The sequence below is a fragment of the Peromyscus leucopus genome, chromosome 16_21, assembly GCF_004664715.2.
Source record: "Peromyscus leucopus breed LL Stock chromosome 16_21, UCI_PerLeu_2.1, whole genome shotgun sequence".
NCBI classification, from domain to species: Eukaryota; Metazoa; Chordata; class Mammalia; order Rodentia; family Cricetidae; genus Peromyscus; species Peromyscus leucopus.
The window spans coordinates 19,319,422-19,341,549 of NC_051084.1; the positions used below are offsets into that span (position 1 = coordinate 19,319,422).

Consider the following 22,128-nt stretch of genomic DNA (forward strand, 5'->3'; position numbering starts at 1 on the left):
GCCCTTGTGGCCCTGCTGCTGGGGCTTCTCCTATTGGCTGTGAGAGGCATGATATCTGCTCAAGCCCTGGAGTGCGGAATTCTGGTCAAGTTAAAGTTCAGCTTTCCTGGACATGCTGAATACCTATGCAAGTGTGGACCACTTGTCTTCCCAGCATGTAGTCAATGACCTTGCATCTAGATAGGGTTTTCTGACCCCTCTGCCATATCTACCCTCATCTACCTGTGCCGGCCCATTTTCTCCTTCACAGTCATCTAACTGGTTTATCATCTTTGGTTTTTTTTTTTTGTTGTTGTTGTTGTTGTTGTTGTTTGTTCGTTTTTGGTTTTTCGAGACAGGGTTTCTCTGTGTATTTTTGCACCTTTCCTGGAACTCGCTTTGGAGACCAGGCTAGCCTCGAACTCACAGAGATCCTCCTGCCTCTGCCTCCCGAGTGCTGGGATTAAAGGCATACGCCACCACCGCCCGCCCTTGTTTATCATCTTTGGACAATGACTGCTTCTGTGTTCCTTTTTCTTCTGTTTGATGTTTCTGATCTGGCTTGGTGGGTGTTTTTTGGTTTGGTTTGGTTTGGTTTGGTTTTGCAGTGCCAGGGATGGAATCTAAGGCCTTGTCATGCTTAGCAAGTGCCCCACCACATTCCCAGCCTGTTGCTCTGCTGACCTAAATCTGTGATTTGCTCAGCAGCTGTCCCTGAGCCCAGCCACTCTGGCATGGCCCCCAGCCTGTGGGGGCAGGTTCTGTCTTGCTGCTCCAGGAGGTCCTCTGTGCTACTTTGTTAGTTTGTGTTTGTTCCAGAATCAATCCCCCACTTCTGCCAGGATCTAGGATTCTGATCAGAGTTACATGCAATCTATGGATCGGTTGCTAATGTGAAAGTTCCGGCCCATGCGTGGACCTGGTTGCTCACATCCCTGGGCCATCTTTAAAATCTCCGGGGAGTGCCGTACATCTTCTCAGGCTACGGGTGTGCACAACGTGCCCTCAGTCCCCATCACCATAGCTAAGGGGCATGGCCAGGAAAAGCTTCTTCTTCCAGTCACTAGGGAGCCCTAAGCCCACGACAAAGAGGCTGCTCAGACTCTCCAGTCTCCCACACATGGGCCTCAAGCAACTGCCCTGACGGGGACTAGGAAGACTGAATGTGAGGGTGTGTCCGTGCACACTTCCCCATTGCTTCCCCAAGCCCAGGGAGCTCGTCCAGCCAGGGTGCTCTGAGTGCTGGCATCCTTCCTCCTTGTTAGCCCAGCAACGCCAGGCCGTCCAAGACAAACAACATCTGTCAGATGTCTTCCCTCTATCAATGAATTAATAATTTTATGAGAGAAAAAAATCATGTTAGGAATCATCATGAAAAAAGGAAATTGTGCGAGGTCTTTAATTGATGCTTTTAACAAAAACTAGATTCTCTGAACTCATACCCTAAGGCACACTGAAAGGTGGTTCTGTAGGAAGGGGATGTCAACCACCCTGAAGCTCCCTGGGGAGGGTGTTGCCTTGTCTTGTTCATCCACGTGGACATCTCATCACTGTCTTCACTGTGTGGAAGCCAGGTCAGCCACAGGGAAGGTCCACGCAGGCTAACTGGCAACTCGGAACCATCTTGCCTCTGACCTGTGGGGTTCCAAGGATTCAAAAGCAGAGACCAGCTTTTTGGTTGGGAATGTAGCAAATGAAAAAGCTTAACCTCAAGCAGTGAAAGTTACTATAATACTTGAAAATAACATCTGCAGAGGCAGGTGGAATCACTCCAGTGATCCCAACTACTAGAGAGGCTGAGACAGGAGAATTACAAGTTTGAGGCCAGCCTGAGCAACTCAGTGAAATGATGTCTCAAAGTGGTGAAAGGGTCATGGATGTTAACGTAATGGAAGAGTACTTGGCTAGTGTGCTCAAAACCCTGGGTTCAATCAAGTATCACAAAATAATAAATCTTTAAAAATAAAACATTAAGCCAGGTGTGGTGGCGCACTCCCAGCCAGCGCTCAGGAGGCACAGAAAGGTGGATCCTTGTGAGTGTAGGCCTGCCTGGTCAGTCTACATAGTGAGTTCCAGGACAGCCAGAGCTACATAATAGACCTCTCAAAAAACAAAAACAAAAGAACAAAAGCCATTAGAACAACAAAGAAGTTAGACATGGTTAGCCATACCCTTAGTCTCAGCACTCCAAAGTCAGAGGCAGGTGGAGTTCATGGAATTTGAGTTCAAGGTCAGCCAAGACTATGCGGCAAGACCCTGTCTCAACAAACAAACAGAAAAAGGAGACAGGCGTGATTGTACATGCCTGAAATCCTAGCAGCGCTCAGACTGAAACAGGAGGGCTGTAAGTTTGTTGTCAGCCTGGGCTGGAAAACCAAGCAACAATGAAACTGAAACCAAAAGGGAACCAATTTTACCAAAACAACAGAAAAACACCAGGAAGTCAAGGAAGCATGCACACATGCATGAAAAGAAACCTGAGAGGACCAGGGGACGGACATGTAGGACAGGGAAAGCCATCGTCCTCCCTCTAGGAGCCAGGGTTCAGTCTGTGTGTGGCTTCTGGGAAAATGCCTGGTAAACTGTGTGTGCATGCATCCATATTTATATATACTGCAGGCCACATGTGTGTTCACACCTCATACATGTTTGTTCCTTGGTTTTTTTTTTTTTTTTTTTTTTGGTTGGTTGGTTTGGTTTTTTTGTTGTTTTTGTTTTGGGTTTTTTTTGGTTTTTTGTTGTTTTTGGGGGGGGGGTTGTTTTTTTGTTTTGTTTTGTTTTGTTTTTGTTTGTTTGGTTTTTTTTTTTTTTTGTTTTTTTTTTTTTGGTGTTTTTGAGACAGTTTCTCTGTGGAACTCACTCTGTAGCCCAGGCTGGCTTTGAATTCACAGAGATCTGCCTGCCTCTGCCTCCCCAGTGCTGGGATTAAAGGCGTTTCTTGTGATTTTTATATGTGTATGCATGTTTTGCTTGCTCGTGTGTATGTGTACCATGTGTTTGCCTGATGCCCATGGAAATCAGAAAGGACACCGAATCCCCTGGAACTGGAGTCACAGACGGTACTGAGTTGCCATGTACTAGGAACTGAACCTGGGTTTTCTGCAAGAGCAACAAACGGTCTTAAGTCTTAACCATTGAGCCATCTCTCCAGTCCTTTCCTGTTTGTTTTTTTGTGACAGAGTCTTTCTGAGCAACTCTGGCTGTCCTGGAACTAACAACTATGTAGACCAGGCTGGCCTCGGACTTAGTCATCTGCCTGCCTCTGCCTGTCTAGTACTAGGACTAAAAGGTGTGTGCCACCATGCCCAGCTCCTGATTTGATTTGTAATTACATGTAATCAATCAGCCATGGAGGTGGGGTGTGTGCACACCACAGTACAGTTATGGAGGCCAGAGGGACAACCTGCAGAAGTTGGTCCTTCCCACCACCACCCCGCCGTGTCCTGGGGATAAAACTCCGTTATCAGACTTGACAGCAAGCACCTTTAGCTGCTGAGTAGACGTGATGGCCCTGCATGTTTGAACTGAAACCACATCACACGTTCTTGAGCTTGCTGCTTTCACTTTAGGATGAAGTGGCCGTTCCTGGCACGACAATCAGGCCTCCCCCAGTTACTATATTTGACTCTCTCCTGATGTGTGTGTGGGCGTGTGTAGCAGTGTTCAACAGACTGTCTGCTACTGAGCTCTGTCTCCGGCCTCAATTTGACTCTCATGCCAGCCAGCCTTCCATAGGAATGTTAAAGTGTGGATGTAGCTCTAATGATTTATTCTGATCTGGAACTGTTTTTCTTACAAGTCTTCCATAACAAAATGTGTTTCACCTGGGTGAGGCCTTGGTCGCCTAGCTTTCCCAGGTGGCCCTGGGGAGTAATCAAGGCTGGAAGACCACGATGCTTCCTGAGCCACCTGGAAAGGCAGCACGGGTTTTCAGTGCAGCTCCAGGGGAAAATCCAGGGTGTCAAATGAGGGGTGCCCTGGGACCTGAGCTAAGGTGAAAGTCACTCTATGGGACCAGTCCTGCTGGGCTGTCAAAAGATCTAAGACACAGCTTTCCCAGAGGGTGACGTGGCTCCTCCACATTGACGGACAACTGGGGCTGAGACCTGCAACTGAATTTTTTTTCTGACTCCTTCTAATTAGCCACAGTTCATTGGCCTAACCACAGGGTGCATGTGCTCTTCAGCACACATTGAGCAGTAGTGACCAGGTCCATCTTTCCACTTACCTGCTGCAAGACACTAGCTTCCTCCCTCTAGACCTCCGTGCTAGGGGTAGCTGGCATGGGAGGTAGTCGGCTCAGTCAGGTGGCTCACAGTGGGCAAGAAGCTGGCTGCATGTGGGAGGGCAGTGGCTGCAACCACTGGAGGCCACCCCGAATATCCCGAAGGGGCGCCTGTGGAGGCAGCCTGCAGCTGGGCGGGGGGTGCATAGTGGTGGTGGTGGTGCACTGGGGGTGGCTTCTGCCTTTCAGCTCGCAAGACTCCATGGTGCACCCATCGTTGGTCCTGGCAGAGAGTACACAGCCAGGTCAGGACTGCAGCATCCTTTCCCTAGACCTGGGCCCAAACTGTTGGGAAGGGCCGCAGAATATGATGGGACTACAGCCTGGGCATAGAGTTCTCCATGCCCCGGCTCCATTACTTACTCCTTATGCAGAGGGACTGGGGACATTGCCTTCACCACGTACCCACAAGCCAGAGAAACCCTTGCACCGGTACCCAGGAGCATCCCTCAGCCGATGACTAAATCTCAGCACCCAAACCTACCTGGAGGGTCGTGGCACGTGGCCCTGTGGGCCCAGGTGGCAGAGCTTTGAGCATCATGTTCTGCATGAGGATCTGGTGCATCTGTGCATTCTGCATTAGCATCATCTCCACCATGTCTAAAAGGAGAGTCAGGTCCTCATTCCTAGGTTGGCACCTGATGACAGGCTCTACTCCGAAACTAACTGCCCTTTATGGCACTGGAGAGTGTTTGGGCTAATGGGTCTGTGTTTTTATTAAAGAGGAAAGGGAAGGTTAGAGACAGAGAAGACAAGGGAGGTCAGGTGGAATGAAAAGAAGCTGAAAAGATTTCCCAGTCTCCAGAGGGAGGGTAGCCCTGCCCAGCCCTGAAGTGATTTGTTACTACAGCACAACGTGCATATCACTCGACGACACACGTACCTGGCAACATTCTGACTTTTGACAGCGTAATGGACAAACATTAGTTTTCCCCCCACAGCAACTAGACTCTGTAGACAGAGTGTTGGAACTCCGTCAGCCTCTCTAAAGGAACATCCCCCAGGGCCACCTTCTCAACCAAAGGAACAACCAAGCCCAGAGTCTCAGGGTGGGGCTCAAACAGAAGCACCAGGACCTGGACAGCCCAGGCCAGGCCACAGGCGCAAGGTAGGAAGCCAGACCTCTGCTGTGAACTCCCCTGCAAGATAAAGACAAGTCAAGAGGCTAAGGGACGGTCCCACGCAGAGCAAAGACTCGGGGGGGTTTGGGTGAGGCCCCGCCCAGCAGTGGCAGTGGGAGGTGCTCTGGAAGGGAGGGTCGCCTAAGTCACGCTGTTTGGACGCCCTTGTTAGAGTCTAGCAGGGCTAGATAAGAGACCAGATGTCATCACCCATGCTCTGTGATGCCATTCAGTCCATCACTGGCTACAACGTGGATACGCCTTTATAGATGTAATCAACCGTCTTATTAAATAAGAAACACAGAAATAATGCAAAAGAGAAAGCCGAGAGGTCAGAGCTCAGAGCTAAAATCTCACCCTTCCGCCTGCGGTGTCCCAGCTTCCCGAAGGAGAGTCTATTTCCTCTTGGTTCGTCTATTTAAAGTATTTTGTTCTGCCTTCTCATTGGTTGCAAACCCAAACACGTGACTGCCTCGTCACTGTCTGAATGTACAGCCCCCTAGGTCTTAAAGGCATATGTCTCCAATGCTGGCTATATCCCTGAACACACAGATATCTATGGGATTAAAGGCGTGTACCACCACCGCCACACTCTGTCTATGGCTCTAATAGCTCTGACCCCCAGGCAACTTTATTTATTAACATACAATCAAAATCACATTTCAGTACAATTAGATTACCACCACACGCCTTAGGTACAGTATACTAACTACACGAAGCCAGTCACAGACAAAAATTACCTGACTCCATGCCGGGCGGTGGTGGCGCACGCCTTTAATCCCAGCACTCGGGAGGCAGAGGCAGGCGGATCTTTGTGAGTTCGAGGCCAGCCTGGGCTACCAAGTGAGTTCCAGGAAAGGCGCAAAGCTACACAGAGAAACCCTGTCTCGAAAAAAACCAAAAAAAAAAAAAAAAAATTACCTGACTCCAGTTACATGCTCCAACATGTCAAGGTACACAATATTTTAAAAGCTGTAAGATCAAGTATTTAAAAAACCTGCTGTGCAGTGATGGTGCGTGCCTTTAATCCCGGCAGTTGGGAGACAGAGGCAGGCAGATCTCTAGACTGCCTGTTGTCTATGGGATCAAGAATTAGCTACTTCTCCATTCTCAGCTCCTTCTCCATCACCACGTCTGCCTGTATGGGGCCATGTCTCGCCATGATGATAATGGGCTCAACCTTTGAGACTGTAAGGCACCCCATTAAATATTTTCCTTTATAAGAGTTGCTGTGGTCATGGTATCTCTTCACAGCAATAGAAACCCCAGCTAAGACAACATCTAACAAATAGTTCGTGTATGCTTTTTTGTTTGTTTGTTTGTTTGTTTATTTTGAGACAGGGTCTCTACATGTAGCCCTGGCTATCCTGGAACTGCTAGAGATCTACCTGCTCTGCCTCCCCAGCACTGGGACTAAAGGTGTGTGCCACTAAGCCTGAAAAAGGCATTCCTTATTTGCTCTTACAGCCCGCAGTCTCTGGAAAGGGCATCTAGTTCTTTGTTAATTCAAACGAGCCTCCAGCTGATCAAAGCCCCACAGAGGCAGAAAATAAACAATTCACAAGTCTCAGGAAGTCTTTGAAACCTACCAGATAGACAAAGTACCTCCTTCCACAGTTATATAAGCAGTAAGGACTGCTGAGGAGTTCAGACCAGCCAAGATGCCTGGAAGAGTTGGCCTGTTGATTTGCAGAGCTCTGGGATTCCAGCTTTCATGAGTCATTATCCACCCTGGGGTGGACTTTTGGTGATCTGGCTGCCTGTTGTCCTTGTTTCTGTAAGTAACCTTAATAAACTCACTGATTCACCAAGTTGTACTTCAGTGGTATTGTTACCCTTGTCTGTTACTGGTTCTCTATCTGGGATGAATAGGTGTTTATGTTACATCTCACCAGGTGTCACACAACACCTACTTACAAAAATAATTTTCCCTTTCAGTATATAATTTCACAAACCTAAGGTAATAGCGATCTAGAACACATACGCACCTTCCTTGATACTTCCCGATCTTTGAGTGGGAAAGGCCTGAGGAGGAGAAATCTGTGCAATCAGTGGCTGCTGGGGTAGCTGCTGAATGATGGTGGCAGGAGGCTGGGGGACCTAAGAAAGGCCAGTTGATTAGTTATCTGAATGGACAGTCTTCACAAGTATCCTCCATCCATCCATCTGCACACTTAACCATCCATCCATCCATCCACCCAATCAATTATCCATCTACATATCTCATCCATCTATCTGCCCTCCTTCCTATCCTTCTACCCATCCATCCACCCATCCCTCCATCTATCATCCTCCTGAAGAGAAATTTAAATTATTAACACTGTAAGTTAAATAAACAATTGTGAATAGAAATTTTTTTACATCTGGTTATCATTAGGACTTGGTCTTGTTTTTATGTTGTTGTTTTTGAGATAAGGTCTCCCTACGTAGCTCTGACTGGCATAGAACTCACTATGTCGACCAGACTGGCCTTGTGCTTGTGGTGGTCCTTCTGCCTCTGCCTCCAGAGTATAGGATGTAAGTATATACCACTGCATCCAGCGTGTACATGATATCTTTAATGTTTCTCATGTTTCCTACCTTCAGGAATGTAGTTAATGCCTGGTTAACTTTGATTTAATAGATGTATTGTGTCTTTTAACTTCCATGCATTTAGACAGGAGTGTAGTGGAATTTCATGGTGTAGGGAGTCTAGGGGTAGGCCTGCTTGGTGCAAGTCCGGTGACAAATCTTCCAGGGTCTTGGCTATTGTAGCACCATTACCAACTCTGCTAATTACTACAGCTCTCACATACATGGCAGGGCATATGTGGACCTTGTTGTGCACAGATAACCTCTGGTTTCTCTTCTGAGGAAAGTAAATGTGCAGCAGCTTCAAGCAAACACCAGAGAGACTTGTTTAATCCTCCTTAAAAGTCTAGAATGAACTTGCCCCTTCTTTCTATTCATGGAGTCAGTGGCCTAGACCATACTTGGGAGCTTTCTCCACAGAGATGTAGTGAATTGGGGGGCTCATGGGCCACGTGGGCTCAGTTGTTAAAAATGAGAACAGCCAGAGACAGATGTCAACGTGCATCCTTATCAGTAACCATTTCATGAAAATCAAAATGCATCCTCCTGTGTTACAAGGTATTTCTCTTCTTTTTCTCTGTAAACATGTAAGAACATGAAACTGGCCAGGTTGTGGTGAATGGTTTTAATCTCAGCACTTGGGAGGTAGAGATAGGAGGCAGGGTCTATATAGTGAGGTAAGCCTGAGTGAGTCCTGGCCAGCCAGGGATACATAGTGAGGCCGACCCTGACTTAAAAACAAACACGATGGTCCTGACAACAGGTAGAAACATCTGGAACCTGGATACAGATAGCTCACCAGCAAAGGGAGTTCTGTGGGACCCATTCTCTCCACTAAGTGCTGCTGCCTGTTTCCCTGCCCACAGGACAGATGTCTTCCAGGTCACCAACATGTCCAGAACTTTTTCTCTTGTGCCTGTTCTCCTTATTCTTGCATTTCCTCACACTGAGTCCCAAACAAAGGTCTCACCTGGGCCTCCTAAGTCATCTGCTTAAGGACATTCTTTCTGAGCCAGCGAGATGTTTAGCAGGTAAAGGTATTCCCCAAGAGACTTGGCAACTTGACTTTGATCCCCAGAATCCATATGATAGTGGAAAGAGAGAATCTAGTCCTGTTGCTCTCTGACTTCCACATATGCACTGTGGTGCATGTGTCCCAAATATGCATTCCATGCACACACATACACACACACACACTAACAGTACATACGATTTAAAAAGTATATATCATTTGCCCAAGACATCAGTTGATTTCTGTTGCTTGTGACTCAGAGTGCTGTGTGTAGGCCACACCACATAAAGCTCTCGGAATGGTATACCCCCGCTGTTTGTAACTCTGTCCTTCAGCCAAGGGCTTAAGCATCCCTGGTCACTGTGAGGGATGTGTATTCAAGGGTTGTGCTTCTCGGAATTCAGGGCCCACTGGTGCTAGACTCCCCTAATCCTTCCAATGCAGCTGTTGGGTGGGTCTAGCAGGAGTTGAGTCTGTCCTGAGAGGTGGCCATCCCTAAGCCAGTCCTCCATGTCTTTCCCCAGATGACCCATGGTGCCACGGGCAGCAAATGAAGCTGCTGTCGGCTCTTAACAGATGGAACCTCTCCAGAGCACTGGCACCCTGCGGGGACCTCCTGGAAAAGAAATAAGAGTGTCCTTGGCCTCCCTTCCTGGAAGTAGGAGGGAAGAGAGAGACACCTCTGGCCTCCCTGATTGGATGGCCCGCTGGCAATATGGCGCACTTCTGCATGGCAATGGAGTCTCACTTCTGACCCTCCTACCCCACTAGAAGCTGCTGTTACCCAAGAGGCCTACCGGAGCCTGGATGACCCTTGGTGGCTCTGGTGGTTGGGGCAAAGGTGGGGAGGCAGCAGGGAAGGCATTCACGGGAGGCAACTCTGGGTTCAGGGCTGGCACCGTGGTCCTCTCCTGTGTCCTCCTCCAGGCATGGGCCGGGGAGTGCTCATTCATCAGCTGCTGTTCCTGAAAGGTTGACAGACTGCTGGTTATAAAGCCATCAGCAGAGGACCCTGATTCAACCTATGGACCTCCCTGGGTGAGCAGGCTCTCACCAGCACGGTTTCCCCATGCCTCACCCCTGCCGGGGGCTATGGCACCCAAATGTTCAGGGCGGAGTCCCTGGAACTAGGGATCTCTTTGTCCCTCTTCCCAATGTGACCATGTCAAATAAATCATTTTTCCTGCTCTCAGCTGTTAATTTAACTTCTAATTGGCTTATTGAGAATGGGGGGGGGGGCAAACTGGACTTGGGACAAAGGTTATGACCCCAAGTTCAATAATACTCCTTAGAAAACACTTGGAAATTCTGTTTCTCTTAACATGTACCAAATACTTGTAATAAGTTTCTGGTTGTCTTTGTTTCCCAGCTAACGATAAAATGGTTTTTCATGCATGTCGGCATCAATCCACTGTAAAAAAAAAAAAAGCAAACTTCTTGTCCCAGGGGACTGTGGGATGACACCCATACAGATGCCTCTACGCAGGGCCACTTCTTGCTGCTGGCCAGTTTAGTTTATGTGAGCTCCGCGTCCTGTGGGAATGGGCCTTGACTCATTGCCTGCTCTGTGACAGTGACCTAAGCAGTTTCTAAGCTCACATACTGCCTATACCTGACATTTTACCTTCTCGAATTTCCTCAGCGAAGTGATGGGTTGGGAGTATTAGTCTCTTAAATGCTCACAGTTCAGTTATCAACCCCCAATTCGCAAGCATTAGCTAATTGACCCCAGGAGTACAGACAAGCATTTGTTGGAGTCTCCTAGCCAGTGTATTAAGCCCATGGAGAGTTAGGCCCAGAGTTAGGCAGGTGGACAGTCCTACCCAGAGTTTCTGCAGAAGGTCTCTCCTTCTCCTCAAAGCACTCTGCAAGGCAGTGTCTGGCTTTTCCTGCTGTCCTGGATGGAGAAGGCACACATCACTGAGGAATATATCCTGGCTGGTAGCTCTGGCGGACTGCCCCAACTTCCCTGCACCCTGGGATTCAGAGTAGTCTGGAGCCTGCTGAGCTCATGTCTGTCAAAAACATCCATTCCAAAGAAGGAGGGACCAGGGTTGGGGCAGGGAGAGAGGGGGCTATGGTAGAGAGGGAAGGACTTGGTTAGAGTCAGCCCAGTGCACTTTCTTGGTCCTGAAAGGCACTGAAAGTCAGTAGAATAGATCTCTCTTAGTGCTCCAGCATTCTGCACTGCAGGAGGCCTCCACAGGCCCAGTCATGCCTCCATAGTCCTGGCCTCAAGCTGTCTGGAAAAGACAGGCATGCTCACCAACTGGAGGGAGAAGGTCTTACTCCAGAGAAAGCTCTGGAAAGAGCGTGCTTGCCCTGGCATCCTATTGGAGCTGGGATTTTGATGATGTCTAGACAGTCTTCTCTGGAAGCTTTACCTGGGACACCCTTTGGCACACTTGTGGCCATTGGGTTGTGTAGAGGTGCCCTGGATCATATGACCTGGTTTGCCAATTTCCATCTAGATTTGAGGCTCCCAGGTCTGGCCAGCTGCAGTCAGTGTTCCCAGAGTTACTGACAGTATGAATACTCCATGTTTTAAAGAATAAGACATGTTCCTCTGGCCTTGGATCCTCATTCAGATGTCCATAAACCCATCTTCTGGCCCCAGGTACTGAGAAAGATAAGACTGAGCTCCTGCCCATCCCTGGAGTCAGAGCAATATGAATCTGAATTGATTGGGACAATTTTTGCACCAAGCAATCTGTCACGTGACCTCTCTGTGCCTATATTTTCTCATTTACGAGATGTATTCCCTTTCCCCCTAAGAGTCTTCTGGCTAAGGGTACAGCATGTGTGCATGCCAGTGTGTGTGTGTGTGTGTGTGTGTGTGTGTGTGTGTTGGTTTACAGGTGAAAACAAAAGCCAAGGCTTGCTCTGTGCTCCACCTGCCACACCTCTGATCTATTCTCCTTCCTACTTGTATGTGCCCAAGCATCTTAAAGCTCTTACCTGCTCTGTCCATGCTTTCACGTTCCTGTTCCAGCATCTGTGAGGAGGAAACTGTGATGGTGACTTGGCTCCAGGTTGGGGAGTGGAGTCTGTGCTGCCCACCTGCCTGTGTAGCTGACATTCCAAAAGCTATAGGAGTGGTCAGCACCCCAAAGGAAGTATGGAGGGCAAGAGGCACTTTCCAAGAGAGTAGATGGGGCAAGGGCCACCATTCTATTAAGGATTATTCTGGTCATGTTCTCAAACATAATGCATGCCATCCATCTTAAACCCAAAGTGGCTTAAGGGGCCCCAAGGTGATGATCTGTTGAGACACAGTAGGACATCTTAATGTACACTGATGGACACCAAAGGGTTTCCCTGCTGGAACTCAAATGAGACATCCTGATGGGCTCCAAGAAGGATGCTCCGGACAGATTTCTGAGTAGCAACCCTTGCACAGACAACCCTCAGTTGGTATCCAGGGCCAGCGGGGCCCTGAACTAAGGTTTCCAGGGTTGGTAATAGGTAGGAAGTAGAAGAGGAACAATGCAGGCAGAGCATGCCGAGAAGTTGACCATGGCCAGCATGGGTCCCCATGGGCCCTGTGCTTCATTGCTTACCAGGGCAGGCATGTTGGTCATTGATCACTCAGGATTTCATAGATGGTCGAAAAGGTGGAGAAGACTAGGCATGACTGGGTTTTTTCCCTGGGGATATTGGGCTCTATCTCCACAGTGAGGAGTATCCCTTTAAACATGAGCCTGGAGGTACAGGAACTTTATAGGGATATGCCCCAGAAGTACGCTTGCTGGAGGGACAGCCTGCCTCCTGACTTTGAGGCAGGAGATGAGAGCGAGCAACAGGGCTTGGCAACAGCAGTGGGTAGGTTCTGTCTTACCTGTTCCAGGACTTGCAATGTCAGCCGGGTCATCTGATCTGCCACGGAGGAGTCTAGCATCCTAACAACTGTATAAAAGGCCACCGAGAAGTGCGAGGTTGAAGTCCCACTCTGCCTTGGCCCTTGGTTACATGCAGCAAAGAGTCCCCTCAGGGGTCATGGTGCCTCAAGACAAGAGAAGAGTAAGTAAGAGATTGACTGTCCCTCCCTGGACTCCAGTGCCAGAGCCCGCCCTGGAGTCTGTGACAGTTGCCACTCTGTGGAAGGGAGGTCTTGGGTTGGTTGCCAGGTTGCCTCTGAGAGTCCTTCCTGGGCTTTGTGTCCAGTAAATGGGTTGCCTGTAAACACTGATCCACAGGCGTGGCCAGGCACATATCAGTGGGGAGGTAAAAGGCCAGAGGGACATACTTCAGATTCCTCCAGCACCACTTACCCAGGGAAGTAGTGCCAAAGAATGAGTGAAAGACTCCCCATCTCCCCAAGATCCACACCCACTGTTGTTACAGTCAACCCCCATTGCTCTTCGCTAATCTCCTGCCGCTGCAAACTGGCAGAAGTTCCTGCTTCCAGAGCAAGCCCCCCCCCCCCCACTTCCCCGCTCTGGCTTCACAAGGAGGAGCTATGACTTCTTGTTTGCTTTTTTTCTGCAGTGTAGAACCAACTATGTTCTAGCCATTTCCAAAGTTGGGAGGCAGGCTGTACCTACCAGCAAGTGTACTTCTGATGCACAGCCCTATAAGGCTGCCTCTGTGACACTTTGTCCTCACTTGGAACCTTCAAAGAAAAAAGGCAGTGTGGCGGGACACCTGGAGGACCATGAGGAAGGAGTGTCCTGGGGGTTTTAGGACATTTTCTTGTAGCAGAGACTTTGGCCAGAGAATTGTACCTCCTAAGGGGGCACCTGGCCAGAGGGTACAGACAAGAGTAAAGAAAAGGAGGTCACATATGGGGGTGGAGGCGCTAAACCAAATGGGATATAAGTCAGTGCCTCCTCTTGAGGGAGGAGATGAAGCTAGACCATAGCACGGTCTAACTAAGCCCTATGAACCTAAGAGACAGTCAGGGTAGGGTCAGCACCCCCGGAACCCAGCTAACTCTGGAAACTGCATCCGATGGAAGGAGAGTTAGAGGGGCAGATATAGACAAGGAAAGCAAAAGCAGGCTCCCTGAGAGGGTGGCTTCTTTTCTCAGAAGACATTGCTAGGAGAAACAGCGAGGCATGGGAGCGGGTATCATCAACAGGACCGATAAGGGAAAGCAGGGCTATCCTCAGGTGGGACATCTGTGATGTTTTCCCTCTGTTTGACTTGACTTGTGGCTCTCTGGGAGTTAGCGCCTTTCTTATGACATTGTACTGAAGTCATAACCTATCAACACAACTTACCCTTGCCGTGCTGACCCTAGAAGCAGCTAACCTGTTTCTCTGTTGCAAAATGCCCACCCTCTTTCTCTACTGGCCTCTCTGGTAGGAAGTTGCTAGGCACAGTAAATGTTTACAGGGTAGGGAGCCATGTCCAGTGCCTGTGAGAGCATCCGTGTAACTGACTTCAATAGCTTTTAATACTAAAAATAAATTGAAATAAGATCCAAGTGCTATGCTTGCAGAGCGGCTTTCATTTATAAACGGCTTTCTGCGGCCGTTGGCTCAGGTGAACTGGGCACATGCTCCCCCATTGCCAGCAGTAAATGGATAAAAATAACATTAAAACTCGGGATTCTGGTATGACTCGGGGCTTCGGTGGTTCTTGGGAAATCTGATCTCGCGGTCTTTCTGGCCCCTTCTTCTAACAAGCCTACGCTCTCATTGCACACAACTGCCAATTCTGAATCTGGGAGTTGAGAGGATTCCACTCGCCAAAGAGGACTGCGATTCGGTCCCGAGAGGATTCGGCCCCCGAGAGGAGGACTTCTTTGTGGCTTCGTTTCCAGAACCTGCTCAAGTTTTGTTGACATTGTGGTCACTTAGGTGCGTGGTTTCTACTGAGGCCGCCTGACAAGGCTGTTGGTGGAGTGTTACTCCTGTGCGTTAAGGGCAGGAATCGTTTCTGCTTTTGTCTGAGAGGAGGGAGCAAACCCAGTCATGCAGACCTGCACAACAAACCGTGTTCAGCCGGAGGTGTGGGTAAACTGAGCAGAAAGTTCCCCAAGCCCACTGATCTACTGTCAAGAAGGCATTCAATGCATTAAGATAGTGGGGTTTATCTGAAGAAATAAGAGAGGAAAAAGCTCAGGCCTGCCCTCCTCTGCCCCCATCTTTCTTTTGAGGTCATCTAACTACAGACATGGGCGGGGGGGTGATACCCTGCTCGCTTCACCAGCTAGGACTGCAGCATGGTTGCGTTTTGTGGATATTCACCGTTTTCCTTACCGGGAAACCATCAGAAGGTACCGAAACAGCTTACAAAAGGTTAGGTGCCCAGACTCCACCCCTCCTGCCCTAGGAACTACACTTGCCCATAAACAAATGGCTTCCCATTCCTCTTCATAAAGTGTTTGGCAACACCAAAAGGACCCTCCTTCCCTGCCGAGAAAGGGTCCTGATATGTAAAAACAGTCTGGAGGTATGGCTTCATGTGATTGATGTTTACAGTATCAAAGGTTACTGGTAAAGACCCCCTCAGCTGCACCAGGTGTGATGTGATTATAGACTTTTGACTTTAAAAACCATACCCTCAGCCTGGCAGCAACAGCACATGCCTTTAGTCCCAGCACTCGGGAGGCAGAGCCAGGCAGATCTCTATGAGTTTGAGGCCAGCCTGGTCTACAGAGTGAGATCCAGGACACGCACCAAAACTACACAGAGAAACCCTGTCTCAAAAAACCAAAAAAAAAAAAAGGGGGGGGGGAAGAGGGCCTTTTTCTGTGTTGATTGTAAGGGAGGGTACAGTGAAATCACTGAACTAGGCACTGTTGCTGCAGAGAAAGGTTTATTGGGAAATTCACACTGCTATGGCTCTCTCTTGAGAGACAGAAAATAGCGAAAGGTGGAGAAAGCTTTGCCAGTTTTAAAGGGGTGTGTTTGCGGTGGGAGGAAGCATGTAAGTGGGAACAGCCCGTAAGTTAGAATGGTGGTGGGTAGGAAGGAGGGTCTGGGGTGTTTTGTAAGCCAGAAGAGCCTGGGAGCTTGTGATATGGGTTACAGGTATGTGTTAACAGGGAACTTGATACCCCATTGCTGGAGGTATGGCTTTAGAGGGGGACAAGGGAAGTAACAGCTCTTTCTGACAAACAAACCTGATTCACAAGTTTATGCGAAATGATTTTTTTCCCCAAATCAGGGTTTCTCAGTGTAGTTTTGGTGCCTGTCCTGGATCTCACTCTGTAGACCAGGCTGGCCTCGAACTCACAGAGATCCACCTGGCTCTGCCTCCCGAGTGCTGGGATTAAGACATATGCCACCACTGCCTCGCTAGGCTTTTTCTTTAACTGCTAGCAATCCTTCTATTTACATGGTCAGAGTCCAGCCTGAGCTGAGCCTGGACTATCATTTATGAGATTGTGAATGGCACTGCCATTTTGGGGGTTGACTTTGGCTTTAACACTGATGTCATGAGATTGGAGATTCAAATGTATGAAAAGAAGATCTTGTTTGTTTGTTTGTTTTGTTTTTGGAGCTGAGGATCGAACCCAGGGCCTTGCCCTTAGCTAGGCAAGGGTTCTACCACTGAGCTAAATCCCCAACCCCAAAAAGAAGATCTTGGATGCTAGGTTTAAAACATTTGGTTGCCTTTCTGCAATTGCCTCCAGATCTGTAGCCTCCAAATGGGTGAGAATAAAATCAATGGAGGAAGATTTGATCATTAAAAACACAGATACTGCCCAGGAGCTCTGCCTTCCACCCATGAAACTACAGCACTCAATATCAGGGGATACCATCAAGGCCTCCCTGGCTGATTACACACTGAAATAAGGCTCTAAGAAAGGAGAGGCTGCTATGGAATAATCCTTTTATACACTGTGAAGATTTGTCATTCAAATTGATTTAATAAAAAGCTGATTTGCTGATAGCCAGGCAGGAAGTGTAGGCGGGGTGACCAAACTGAGGATGCTGAGATGAAGAAGAGTGGAGTCAAGAGAGTCATGAGGAGACACAGAGAAGCAAGATGAGCATGCCATACTGAGAAAAGGTACCAAGCTCATGGCAAAGCATAGGTAAGAAATGTGTTAATTTAAATGTAAGCAGTAGCTAGAAACAAGCCTGAGCTATCAGCCGAGCATTTATAATTTATATTAAGTCTCTGAGTCAGTTATTTGGGAAGTGGCTGCCAGTTATTTGGGAACAGGTGGTCAGGAAAGGAAAACTCCACCTACAAGAGACAGAGAAGCAGTGAGTCCTTGGTGAAGCTCCAGCTAGTCACAGCAGCTGCTTCCTTGACATGCATTCGCCTGAACATCCAGCTGCCCCTCACACCATATCGAAGAACTATAAGAAATGCACAGTATCCACCATCCACATTGTTACTCTATGCAGGCAAATACACATCTATTTAGTCTTTCTGCTCACTTGTCACCTTAATGCATTTGGTGTTTTGAATTACTTGTGTGTGGCCTCAGAACTGAAATCAATACTGAAGTCTTAAGTTTTGATAGTCTGTGGAGTGCTACATGCAGTTTTACCTAAATCTGTTTGTGGGGAAGATTGCCTGCAGAATGCCTTGTTCTGGTTGTTTGACAGGATAATCCAGTGTATTTAAAAGCTCTGCATATATAACAAAAAAAGTCAGACAAAACAAAAACAGAGTGGCTGCTGCTTGACTTTGGGGTTACTTCTTCCCCTCACCCCTTGGAGGAAGAAGCTAGCCACTTCCTGTTCTCCAGTATGTTATTCTCACTTTCCTGGCCTCGAACGCTGCCCCATTCTCAAGCCTGACACTTTCGTTTTCTCCACATTGGTCTTCTTCCCAGGACATTTCAATTCTTTGTCCATCCTATGGATTGAACTGAGTGGTACTCCTTGAAGGTGCCCCTTACCCCAGACCCCTATAACATTCTGAAAGAACAGCAAGTGTCCCAAACCCCGAGGCATTGCTCAGCCTTGAATATTTTATTTTTTAGTTATATTTTAAAGATTTATTTTTATCAGTTCAAATTATGTGTATGTATGTGTCTGTACATGAGTTTGTGCAGTCAAGATCAGAGGCATCTAATTCCTCCTGAAGCTGGCATCATATGCATGCAGTTGTAAGCCGCCTGACCTGGGTGCTGGGAACCAAACTGGTCCTTTGCAAGAGCAGTAAGTAATCGGTCCTGGCTCCTGGTTTCATGTCAACTTGGTACAAGCTAGAGTCTTCTGAGAGAAGGGAACCCCAGTTGAGAAAATGTCTCCCTAAGATTAGGCTGTAAGCAGGAAGGTCTTTATTTTTTATTTAGATAGGGTCGCTCTATGGAGCCTGGCTGACCTCAAACTCAGAGACCCACCTGCCTTTGCCTCCCCACTGTTGGGATTAAAGACATGTGCCACTACACCCAGGAGGGATTTTCTTAATAAGTGAGTGATGGGGGGAAGGCCCACCCATTGTGGGTGGGTGGGGATACCCCTGCGTTCTATAGCAGGTTGAGCAAGCCAGTAAGCAGTACTTCTCCATGACCTCTGCATCAGCTCTTGCTCCAAGGATCCAGTTTCAGTTGTTGCCTTGGCCTCTGGTAGTTGCCAGTGGCCATGTCAGAGGAACAGTGGGTGGCAGTTGAGTTTAGGAGATGTCAGCCTGCCAGAAGGTGCCCCACCCCACCCCAATCTCAGTTGGGTCCAACCACAGACCCTGGAATGTCTTTTGACCTGTGGATTGTTATTGTGGGGATGGCTTGTACCATCTGATTGACAGTGGTGGTGTTGGCTTATGCAGAGTTTTGATGAGTGAAGGTGGATACAGGGAGGTGTTGCACAGCTGGGGCCTATGAGTGTCACTTAGGGAGCTGTATGGATTGTTGCTCAAGCTGATGATTAAGAGAAACAGTTGAGTCCCAGGAGCCAGGCTGGCTCAAATTCCTTTAATCTTAATGTTGAAAGACACAGTCAGAGGTTTCGGTGTGCATCATTAGCTGAAACAAAGCCTTATACTAACTTCAGGTTAAATCAGATGTTTTGATAATAATCTTAAGATGAAAAGCCTCAGAAAACAATTTAAAGTTCACAAGGACACATAGCCGAGGTCAAAAATACAAAACAACCCAACTGTTACTAGCTGACATATTTTCTTGCTAGGGTTGGTTGATGATCAAAGGTGATGATTAATTCCTTGTACTCATTCTTGCCCTCAATCTCCTGATATAAAAAACTATTGATGAATGTGTATGTACTCTAAAGATCTAAAGCACAGCTGACTGATTTTTTTTTAATGTATAAAAGTTTAGGTTTGTGATTCCTTTAAGACTGTATGGGGTAGATATTAGAATGAACAGCTGTTTTTTGTTTTTGTTTTTTAGAGGTGCTTTGACCTTGAGGAATCCTTATGGAGAACATAGTTGTTTTGCTGAAGGGGCTTTGCAGCCATCCCATGGCTTTGGTCACAATATACCTCAAGCACACCTGAGGCTCTTGGATTACTGTGTATTGCACACGATACATAATAAAGGACTAAAGTCATGGAGGCATGTGATGCTCTCATTCGGTAAGACATGTAAATTAAGATTAGGAGTCTTGGTATGAGGAAATACTTTGTGTAACAATCAATAAATACACCATTGTATGGCTGTTTGGGGTTCAGTCCATCAGAGAGGCTGGACCTTCCTGCTGTCACAGAGGCCTTGAAATTTCATCTTGGAGTGCCTTTTTTTCTTCAACCAACAATGAAAGAACACAAAAGAATAAAGAAGGAAACATCAAGAGGAGTGTGAGTGTCTTTTTTCCTACCCCCTCAGATATCTTAGTACACACTGATGCCATGGATTCCTTTTTGAGACCTGTGCTGCTGGAGGCTGGTCCCCCAGGCAGCGATAGTTAATCAACTGTGTGTGATTCAGGGTATGTAAGGAAAATAAACCCTTTCTCCACCAAATTGCTTTTGGTCATGGTATTTCATCATAGCAACATTAACACTAAGACATACTCTAAACCACTAAATCATTTTTCCAGCTTCCAATATTTTTATTTCTTATTCTTTATGCATTTTTGAGACAGGGTCTATGTAGCCCTGGCTAGCCTGGAATTCTCTATGTAGATCAGAGTGGCTTGAAACTAACAGAGATCCACCTGCCTCAGTCTCTCAAGTGCTGAGGCTGTAAGCCTGAGTGACCACACCCAGCTCCAAGCTACACCCCACTCACACTCACCCCAGGAACTAGAGATGGCTCAGTGGTTAAGAGCCTACTGCTTTGGCAGAGGAGCTGAATTTAGGTCCCAGAACCCACACCTGGCAACTCAGAACTGCCTGTAACTCCAGTTCTTAAGGGGATCCAATACCTTCCTCTGGCCTCTGAGGGTATCTGCCATTTCCACTGAGACACATATTCATTTTAGGTTTTTTTTTTTTTTTTTTTAAGATTTTAAACTTATGTGTATGACTGTTTTGCCTACATGTATATACGTGCACCATGTGTGCTTAGTGCCCTCAGAAGCTAGAGCTGAGCATCAGATACCCTGAACTGGAGTTACAGACGATTGTGAGCTACCATTCCATGCTGGGAGTCGAGCCAGGGTCCTCTGGAAGAGCAGCTAGTGCTCTTAATTGCTGAGCTCTCTCTCTAGTCCCCCAATTTTTAATATATAAAATATGATCCCCAGACATTTTAAAAATATTGCATTGCTCTGCGTGGCAGTGGTGTGCACCCCTTTAATCCCAGCACTGGGGAGACAGAGTCAGGTGGATCTCTGAGTTCCAGGTCAACTGGCCTCGGTTAAAAAAAAAAATTGCATTGCTCAAAGAGACCAACATATCCTGAAGGACAGCTCAGCCCAGAGGGAACACCCCACCCTACCAGCATTTTCATCAGTGTGAGAAACCCTTCATAAGACTCCTGGAAACTCTGAGTAAAGAAAGTGAAGCAATTATATTAAGTGAGAAGGCAAAAATGGCTGGACGCAGATTAGATATAAAGTAGTTTTTATAGCCCTAAATGCATTTCCATGTGTCCGAATTCCTCAATGCTGAATCCTTTGGGGAGGTACAATCTTCCAAGTGTTATCCTCTCTCCAGATTCCCCATCCGATTGATGCAGGACGCAAAGCCTTATCGAACATATATCCTGGAGCTCAACAAGATCCCCTTCTTTTTCAAATACATTGGCTTAGTCCCATAACAGCCTGTAACTTTTCAACCTAAAGATAAAAAGTGTTCAGCAAGCAGGCACTAGCTGTTGGCTAGGGAAGACAGGGCCCTAACCTTTCTGGTTATCTGTGATTCATTGATGAGTTCTAAACGCGCCTTTTATTTAAAGTGGACCATATAACTGATTTATTTTCTCACACCAGGGAGACTGTTTTCAGGTAGAGTCGCAATCAGGAGCCTGAACACAGTGAGGCTGTGCATAGAAGAGTGTGCATGAATACACAACAGCCCTCAGTGGCAACTCCGGGCCCACTGGGGACACCAGTCCAAGTTTTCGGCTCTTTGGGTCTAGGTTGAAGACAGAGGTCAGTATTTAGGAGGGGCAGAAAAGGTCAAAGCAGGGCCAGGGAGGTAGGAAGAATCTAAGTGAACCGACAGGCTGACTGCACCAGTGGACCAAAAAAATTCACAGCATCCTCCCTAGGAGGATTAACAGGGAGGCTAGCGTCCTACCAATGCGGAGGAACTGTGGGGCTTAAGGCGACAGGGGATTCGAAAAACGACTTTTGCAAGTTTCGCGAAGAGAGTGGAAGCAGTGAGCCCGAAGCTTGGACTGCCGCTCGTGTGTGTGAGTCCTCCTCCTGTCGGGAGGGGGCGCTAGGCAGTGCCGCCGCCGCCGGGAAACGGTTTGCGCGAACCTTCCCGCCGGACGGTTGACGAACAGCCGCGAGTCCCGGGCACACTGCCTCCCGCTTATTGGTGCTGCTGAAAAGGGTGGGAGCGTCAATGCACCAATGGGAGGCCGGAAAGAGGGCGCCCCGCCCCCGCGGCGGCACGGGAGCGCGCGTGCGCAAGTCCGCACACGGCTCCGGATTGGCGGTGCAGCGGGGCGGTGCTGACAGTTGCGTGCGTGGGGGGTGGGGACGCGAGTGGGTGAAGGGAGGGAGTGTAAATAGAGCGAAAGGAGGGTTCGCGGCGGTCCTGACCCCTCCGAGCCACTCTCGAGGAGCCCCGGTTGGAGATGGAAGAAGACGAACAGGAGCAGCGCCGCAGGAAAGTGGAAGCTGGGAGAGCCAAGGTAGCGTCCTCCTCTCCGCTTTTGCCGTGGAGAGAAATCC

General features: G+C 48.0%; 2 protein-coding genes across 10 annotated transcripts in view; one reads left to right on the forward strand and one right to left on the reverse strand.

Moving 5' to 3' along the window:
• Nucleotides 1-1,362: 1,362 nt before the first annotated feature.
• C16_21H21orf58 (chromosome 16_21 C21orf58 homolog) lies at nt 1,363-13,270 on the reverse strand. Its single transcript, XM_028874278.2, has 8 exons — nt 12,807-13,270; nt 11,927-11,963; nt 10,792-10,865; nt 9,766-9,933; nt 7,374-7,485; nt 4,749-4,864; nt 4,208-4,487; nt 1,363-1,614 (listed from the first exon to the last, which is right to left on the reverse strand). Exons 1-7 carry the CDS (start codon nt 12,864-12,866, stop codon nt 4,248-4,250), a joined length of 807 nt encoding a protein of 268 aa, XP_028730111.1. The 5' UTR covers nt 12,867-13,270; the 3' UTR covers nt 1,363-1,614; nt 4,208-4,247.
• An 8,643-nt stretch (nt 13,271-21,913) lies between these two features.
• The window catches only part of Pcnt (pericentrin), a 107,257-nt gene continuing 107,042 nt past the window's right edge, over nt 21,914-22,128 (forward strand). For 8 of the 9 annotated variants that reach the window (XM_028874268.2, XM_037199869.1, XM_028874275.2 and 5 more), the window contains exon 1: nt 21,915-22,088. In XM_028874268.2, coding sequence (XP_028730101.1) covers nt 22,032-22,088 — 57 coding nt within the window. In that variant the 5' untranslated portion in view covers nt 21,915-22,031. Of the gene's footprint in view, nt 22,089-22,128 lie in introns of all 9 variants that reach the window. The other variant, XM_028874273.2, reaches the window with a different exon arrangement.

Coding starts and splice junctions, on each gene's coding strand:
- C16_21H21orf58 (XM_028874278.2), bottom strand. CDS start 12,866: ATGCTAGACTCCTCCGTGGCAGATCAGATGACCCGGCTGACATTGCAA. Junction 10,866..11,926: donor TGAAAGCATGGACAGAGCAG/GTAAGAGCTTTA, acceptor TTCTCCATCCAG/GACAGCAGGAAAAGCCAGAC. Junction 4,865..7,373: donor ATCGGGAAGTATCAAGGAAG/GTGCGTATGTGT, acceptor CTCTCCTTTTAG/ACATGGTGGAGATGATGCTA.